The sequence below is a fragment of the Heterocephalus glaber genome, unplaced genomic scaffold (genome assembly GCF_053883595.1).
Source record: "Heterocephalus glaber isolate CG9 unplaced genomic scaffold, H.glaber_assembly_v1.0 deba00001060, whole genome shotgun sequence".
NCBI lineage: Eukaryota > Metazoa > Chordata > Mammalia > Rodentia > Bathyergidae > Heterocephalus > Heterocephalus glaber.
In genome coordinates this window covers 1,863,603-1,871,581 of record NW_028258185.1, presented here as the reverse complement: position 1 = coordinate 1,871,581, position 7,979 = coordinate 1,863,603, and the positions used below count along the sequence as shown (strand labels likewise).

Sequence of the window (7,979 nt, the reverse complement as noted above, 5' to 3'; positions counted from 1 at the left end):
GCTATGTGGTGTTTCTCTGGAAAAAGGGAGACTGCACCACTCTTGGAATTGGCCCAAGAGGAAAATAGGGTGTCCTCAAAGGCTAGACCCAAATTCCCCCCCGACTGTCCTCTTCCACCTTCAGCAATGTGCCAGCCAGAATCTCTGGCCTTCCTAGACACTGGATAGAAGCATTCTCCATGAGTTCTACAACTCTTCCTCTGCATTCAGTGAAGACCCCAGACTGCCTCTTGTCAAATCTGTCAGACGCCTGCCTCCACCTCCACACTTGACCTCTTTCTCCAGGCTCAGCCCTGAGACAGTGCTGTTCCAGGTTGCCCTATACTGGGCATCTTTTGTATAACTGTTGTTTGTCTCTTGAATCTACCCTGCCCTGTAGGCAGGCTTCAGGCTCCATACACTGTACTCTACCCTCAATAAACTGTGTAACTAGGAAGGAAAGACATGAAAAATTAGTAGATGGCCTTGATCTGTATAGACAGATCCTTCAAGATGCCCAGTTTCCACTTTCGCCTAGATAGATGAGTCTAGAGACTTCTCCCCAGAGAACAAAGACAATTTCTCAGAATGAATGACAGAAGCATTTTATTGAAGAGTCACCTGAAGCTGGACAGAAAGAATGAGAAGAGCTGAATAGGACACTGAGCAGTTCTTGTCCTGACCTTGTAGATCCAGGTGCTGCCAGGTGATGGAGAAAGAGTTTGAATCTGATGTCAATCAATATAGGGAGCGGGGGGGGGGGGGTGCTGGGATGGGGAGATGTATAACGCTGACGGTCCTGGAGATGGAGCTCCCGATCATTTTCTCCTCTGTCGATGGGAGGTGAAAGCTGAAGGTGCTCTCATTCCAGGTGGGTCTTGAGCCCCAAGTTGAGAAGAAGCCACCAAACTCCAAGAGGACAGAGTCCATGTCCCAGGCAAGAAGAGCATCTTGGAGCAGAGAGAACCCAGGGGAGAGTGGAGGTGACCTTGGTAAGATGAGTACCAGGAAGAGAAGTTGGAGTTGAAGCAAAGAATCACAGACACAAGTGCTGCACCCGGCTGGACTCAGGAGCCTGTAGGGACCTCATCTTCTCTATCGTTGGGATCTTCTGGTCAAGGTAGTAGTGGTAGAGATGATCTTTCCGCCAGAACTGCCACCGACACTGCCACTAAACCCAAAGCCACTTCCAGAGCCAGAGCCCAAACCAGCTCCCAGGCCAAATCCTCCGCCGATGCCTAATCCTCCACTGATGCCTCCAGTGCTGACGCTACCACCAACTACCGCTGCAGGAGAGGCAAAGGACACAGTTATTCCCCAGTGCCCATAGCCCTTGGGTCAGACCAGAGTGAAGGAACAGCATGGCAGGGGCAGAAGGTACTTACAGATGCTCACAGCACTCTGGCATTCTCCAGACATCCTGTGGAAGAGAAAAAGCCATGAGTCACAGCAAGCCACGAGCTATCCTATGCTCAGTAATCAGGTCTTGTGCACCTACCCAGTCCCTGACCAGCCAGATTCTAAGGCTGAATGCAATTCTGTTAACTGCACCATCTTGATTCTTAATATACCAGCACAGCACTGATGCAAGCAGCTCAGGAGAGGCCCAAACTCAGGGCCCTGGGTCTCTCTGTCCCTCAGGTTCCCATCTGCTTTCCCCCTTCACCTGCACTCCTCTCCCTCCAGCAGCTTGCGGTAGGTGGCGATCTCAATGTCCAGGGCCAGCTTCACACTCAGGAGCTCCTGGTACTCGCGAAGCATCCGGGCCAGCTCCTCTTTGGCCTTCTGCAGGGCAACCTCCAGCTCTGTGCGCTTACTATAGGCATCTTTGAGGGCCAGCTCCCCACGCTGCTCTGCATCAGCCACAGATGTCTGCAGAGTCTGGCACTGTGGACAGTGGGCAGTCAGCATCAGTGCCTTGCTCTCAAGATCTTTGCGCCTGTCCCCTCTTCTGGCCCACCCATCCTTGTGTTAGGACATTAGAAGTCTATTTGTCCTTCTCACCACCTTCCCTAACTCTAAAGAGTTCCATTCATTCCAACCAGAGCCCACCGATGCCTCCATCATACTGACAAGGTAAAGATGAGCAAAAAAGAATAAAGAAAAGCAAGGAAACCTGTGTCCTAGGGTGACATGTCACATCAGCTAGGGCACCGCTGAGAAAATCTAGATGTGACTTGTGTAATGAGCTACAAATGCCCTACAGACAAGCTCAGGTTCTTTTGGCCCAATGTTCTATCTATTTGCCCACCATAAAGACATCTACCCTAGGCCTTGGGCCTGTGCTTCAGCAGAGAAGAGCTGGTACCTACCTGCTTCTTGATATTCTCAATCTCCACTCGCAGCCTCTGGATCATCCTGTTGAGCTCTGAGATCTCATTCTTGGTGCTTTTCAGGTTGTCCCCATGTTGGTCAACTGAGGTCTGAAGCTGCTGGACCTAATACCCAAACAGACACAGGGAACAATAGGTCAAGGGTATCTGGGTGGGGTCCAGTAAGAGTCCCCACAAATGGTAGGGATAACACAAAATGTCACGCAAGTCCAAATCACACCAGAATCTATGATACCTGGGAGAATCTGCTCATCTCTGACTTAGTTCTCTTGAGTTCCAGCTGATGCTCACCTGTTCAGTCCCGAAAGCAGAGCCCCAGAGCCACCCCAACCTCTGACACATCCCATTACCCACCTTGGTCTGGTACCAGGCCTCCACCTCCGCCTTGCTCCTCTGGGCAATCTCCTCATACTGTGCCCGGACCTCAGCGATGATACTGTCCAGGTCCAAGTCACGGTTGTTGTCCATCGACAGGACCACTGATGTGTCACTGACATGGCTCTGAATCTGAGACAGTTCCTACAAGGAAGATGTTTCACGTCAGCCCCCCAGGAGAGTCCATCTCTCCAGATCTCTGTTGTCATGCAAATGGCTGATACAGACTCAAAGGGAAGTAGCTTCCCATTGTGTGGGAAGAGGTGTAAATTTCTAAGTAGAAATCAAGTGGCTTGTGACATTTCAATACAGAAAACAATGTTTCTAGTCTTTACTGCTCCCTGAGGACCACAAGTATTCCATGGCTAAGGCAGGGGCTACCCAATGTGTTGGATGGAAGGAAATGGAATCAATCCGCTTCATCAGAAAAATGGTAGAACACAATGAATTCCATCCCACACACTCTTTGGGATAGACAGCATCTGGTTTTGAGAAGGTCTGAGTTAGATCTTTCTCTTCATTCCAACCCTTCCCTCCTAGGGCCTTGCTGAGAAGCTACTGCCAGAAGGAAGCAAGGAAACTGAAGGGTTTTTTGGTTTTTGGTTTTGTTGGTACTGGGGATTGAACTCAGGTCCTTGCGCTGCGCATGGTGAAACCACTGGGCTAAATCTCCAGCCCGGAAACTGAAGTTTTGTCTAAGAACTGTGACTCTTAACCAACCCACAGGCTCACAGATAGGGGATCCCTTTCCCTGGAATGAAAGGAAAAGGGGGTCCTCACCGCTTCATAGAGGACCCTCAGGAAGTTGACCTCATCATTAAGGCCGTCCACCTTTGCCCCCAACTCCACCTTGTTCATGTAGGCAGCATCCACATCCTGCAACAGAAGAAGGGGGAGGAGAGACAGGACATAGGAATTACAATGGGGACAAGGGATATTATTTGACCCCTAAAGGTGTTCTCAGCTGCATTTAGGAAAGGCTATACAGTACACAGTACCAGGTAGAGTGCCAAGGGTCTGATCATTTGACATGTCCTGCCCCTACAGCTACCTGAAGACATGGAAGTTTATTGTCCAAATGAGAAAATTTCTGAATTCCTTAGAACTTGGTTCTGTCACCCATTTCCTTTGACAGGACAGATCTAGATAGCACCAAGTGAGATGGAGATGAGGCAGAGATGGACAAACCCATGACTACAGCCAAAGAACACTGCCAAAGTGTTCCCTGGAAGCACTTCCTTGTTTCCCCTTATTTCTTACCTTCTTGACCACCACAAAGTCATTCTCTGCAGATGTACGTTTATTGATCTCATCTTCATACCTGGGGGTGAGGAAAGGAAGGAAAACCCCACCATGAGATAGTGTTTTTCGGCCGGGGATTTAGCTCAGTGGCACTGTGCCTGCCTCACAAGCACAAGGTCCTGAGTTCGATCCCCGGTATGAGATAGTGTTTCTCAGCTCTCTCCTACTCATTTTCAATTATCTGTGTGGAAATATCCAGGTAATGAGCTATGTTTCCCACCAGTCATTCAATATACATGGATTGAGTAATTGCCACACATGAGGTTATAGTCTAGGCTTTGGTTTATTCAGAGACCTAAAAAGACTATTTTTAAAACAAAACTTTAAAAAGAAATAAGGGGTGAGGAGAGAAATCACCAAGGATCTAACTGATTTTCTTTCCATGGAAGGACTCTTCTCTGGGCATTTGGGCAGGTTAAATTCCCAGTTCCTTTTGTTTGGTGTGTGAATGAGTTGAGAGAGTATTGCTATTTATTTTCTCAGCTCCATACTATAGTGAGCAAAATAACAGCTACTGTGTATCAGTGTTCAGTCTATGTCTAGTTCTATGCTAGATACTTTCTCTATCACATTTAATTCTATTCATTTCTCACAATCCCTACTGTAGGAATATTTTTCCCTTTTAAAAATTAAAAAAATATATCCTCATTAAAGTTTTTTAAAACTGAGACTCAGCTAATGAGCAACCTACCCAAGGTCATACAGCTAATAAGCAAAGAATCGGTATTCAAGCCAGCTCCACCTCTCTCTACAACCTATGTACTTCTGATCATGTGTTCTGGTTTTCATCCATTCAGTTTCCAATACCATTTGTGTATGGCAAACCCAGTTCCCTGAATCTATCACTAATTATTTGTTTGGTACAACCGGGCTTTCTAGACCTCAGCCTATGGAAACCTGACTGTGTGGGCACAGGAGAACAGAGTAGAGGACCTTCCTGGCCCCCTTGGGAGTTCTTCAGACCCTAAGATTCTAAACCACTGGAGAGAAGCCAGGGATCCTGGACCATGGGAAAGCAGCAGGTGGGTGGGGGGTCCTTCCTGCTCACATACTTGGTCTTAAAATCCTCCACACTGTCCTGCATCATCTTCAGCTCTGACTGCAGACGACCTTTTTCATTGACCAGGGCATCCAGCTGCTTCCTCAAAGCACTGATGTAGGTCTCAAAGAAGTTATCCAGGTTTCTACTGGATGTGGTGGTGGTCTGCTGCTGGAGGAGCTTCCATTTGGTCTCCAGAACTTTATTCTGCTGCTCTAAGAACCGCACCTGTGTTGGAAAGGAAACCAGCCAATTGATAAGGGCCTGAAGTTCAGGTAGGAGGGTTAACCAAGGGCAGCACCAGCCCTGTCAATCCAAGGCAACCAAGTGGGCCAAGAGCCACCCATGTAAGGCCACCACATTGCAATTCCAAGGCACCTCTCACTAGAGTCCACAGCAGCTCCATTGACATGCTTATATCAGCAAAGGCCCCGATGGGCTGTGTAGAACAGAGCATAACCAGGGCAGGGCCCAACAGAACAACAAGGTCAGCTTCCCAGCACAGGAACCTACAGGGCCTTGAAAGAAGCTACTAGCGAACAACACTGAACTTCTACAAATTAATCAAATAAAATGAAGTTAGGAGATACAACCAGAGTCTGGAGGCCTTGGCATTCAAGTGATCCAGACCCCAGGCAAAGAAAAGACACACTCACTAAAGACTTTTGAAGTAAGTTCATTATCAGCGGACCTGGTGTGTCCCTGAACCTGTGCACAGCTGGCCATTTTCAAAGTCTTGATGAGAAGCCATCCTCCTGGGAACTTCTCAGAACTTCCCCTCACTGTGTGAGAAGATTCAGCCAGAGAAGCCAAGTAAGTAGCTTAGAGGACATCTCTACCTTAGGAGCTTCCCAGTTAAAAGGAAAGCAGCTAAAGGAGACTGATCACCTTCTGAACCCAAGGTAAGATGAGGGGAGAGGAGACAGGGAAGTGCTAAAGAACCCTTAGTCTTGCTTTCGTATCTGCCTGTTCTCCAGGATATTCACTTTTGCCCCAAACAGGTAAGAGGCCTAATACTTTGATGAACTGTAACCCAAGACAGCCTGGACCCAAGTGCTGCACTCATCCACCCCATCATCTTTGGGTGACTCAGCTCCCCAGGCTGATCTGCTCACTATCACCTATCATACTTAGCTGTCATTGAGTTTTCACAACTTCAATCTCCAGGCTTTGCATGAAAAAGGAAGTTAGGCTCCACAAAGAAATTATTATCCAGGCATGGACATGCCTGTAGCTCTGGGAAGGTGGGGCAGAAGGATTGAGCCCAGCTTGGACAAATAGCAAAATCCTGTCTCAGAATTTAAAAATCTTAAAAGGAGCTGGGGATGTAGTTCAGAGCAAAGGCCTTGGGTTTAATCCCCAGCACTGGTAGAAAAAAAAAGACCCATTTCCTTTTCTCTTTCAAGAGACCCAGAAATGAGAGGTTTTTCCCAGAGTCAGGAGACTGAAAGAGGAAGCCTCTCAAGATTCCTCTGAGACCCAGAATCTGTCATAGAAATCAGTCACTTTTTCATCTGCAAAACCTGTTCAGTTTCTTCTGCTCTCAGAACAGAAGTGCCAATAGTGAAATTATTAATGGAGTACATTGCTATTTCCAAAACTAAAAGCAAAGAAAAAGCAAGGCCCACTTTACAGCTGGGGTGACAGAAAAGTCAAACAATTTGCCCATTATGTGCAACCTGTTGCAGGTTGCAGTTGCAGGCCTGCTTTGAGCATCCTGTCTGCCCACAGGCATGGAGCAAAAGAGGAAGACTTGGGGTGACGATTCCCCTTTACAGTGAAATGGAGGCTCAGCAAAGTTCCAGGGTTTTCCCCGTGCCTTGCATGGGCTAAGATTTGAGATTTTGGGACACAGAAGCTCTGGCTTCAGCCTCCTCTCTTCGGGATACAGCTCACGCACCTTGTCGATGAAGGAGGCGAACTTGTTGTTGAGGATCTTGATCTGCTCCCGCTCCTCAGTCCGGACTTTCTGGATCTCAGGGTCAATCTCCACATGGAGGGGGGTCAGCAGACTCTGATTGATGGTGACCTCCTGAATCCCTCCAGCTGGGCACACTGGGAAGCCGGGACCAACTCGACCATTGAAGGAGCTTCCAAATCCACCACCAAAGCCACCAATGCCGAAACCAGCACCAAAGCTGCCAGTGCCATAACCCCCAGCACACCCAAAGCCAGCACCTTGGCGAGGTCCAGCCACACCGCAGGAGATGTTCTTGCTCCCCCTGAGGTTATAGAGGCTCCTGCTGCCAAAGCCCCCAGAAGAGCAGCGGCCTGCACCTCCAGACATGGAGGCTGAGCTAAAGGCAACCCTCTTGCCCCCACCGATGATGGCTGAGCCACTGCTAAAGCCCCGGGATGAGCCCCGGATACCCTGCTGTCTGGCAATCATGGCTGAGAGAGGAGGGCAAGCTCAGAGCTACCAGACAGAGGCGAGAAGGCCAGGCCTGTGAATGCCGGAGCCCTCAGCCTGGGTCCTTTATATGGGCTGGAGCAGCAGGGCTCGGTTGCAGGGGCATAAAGGGAAAAATCCAAAACATCTCTGGGCTTGGCCTTTGGCACCAGCCCATCTTCCTCACACCTGCTTAGCATGTCACTAAACACACCTTCAGAAGTCACTGGGAGGGCACAAGTTCCTGGCTCCTGTCCCATTCCCCTCCAGGAGAATCTCCTGGGTCAGAGATCCAGCCCAGGTCCTGCCCCGCAGGCCCCCTACTACCTCCCCGCCTCACCAGCCCCATGGCAGTCCCTACTCCAGGCAGGAATCACATTGCCATTCTCTTCCACAGCAGGATTTTGGACTCCAGGGCCTGGGTTCACAGCCTACCACCTGCCCACTCTGCACACCTTGAGTAAGTCAACCTCTGAGACTCAGTCGCTTCACTCATAAACTGGAAATAACACAAATATTTACATCCACCACTTTCCAGGACAGAGTGGACTACGACTAACAG

General features: G+C 49.0%; 1 protein-coding gene across 1 annotated transcript; it reads right to left on the bottom strand.

Moving 5' to 3' along the window:
• Positions 1 to 564: 564 nt before the first annotated feature.
• Krt4 (keratin 4) lies at positions 565 to 7,518 on the bottom strand. The gene is made up of 9 exons (XM_004872824.4): positions 6,929 to 7,518; positions 5,042 to 5,256; positions 3,948 to 4,008; positions 3,468 to 3,563; positions 2,667 to 2,831; positions 2,292 to 2,417; positions 1,646 to 1,866; positions 1,365 to 1,399; positions 565 to 1,265 (listed from the first exon to the last, which is right to left on the bottom strand). Exons 1-9 carry the CDS (start codon positions 7,415 to 7,417, stop codon positions 1,075 to 1,077), a joined length of 1,599 nt encoding a protein of 532 aa, XP_004872881.2. The 5' UTR covers positions 7,418 to 7,518; the 3' UTR covers positions 565 to 1,074.
• Positions 7,519 to 7,979: the final 461 nt, after the last annotated feature.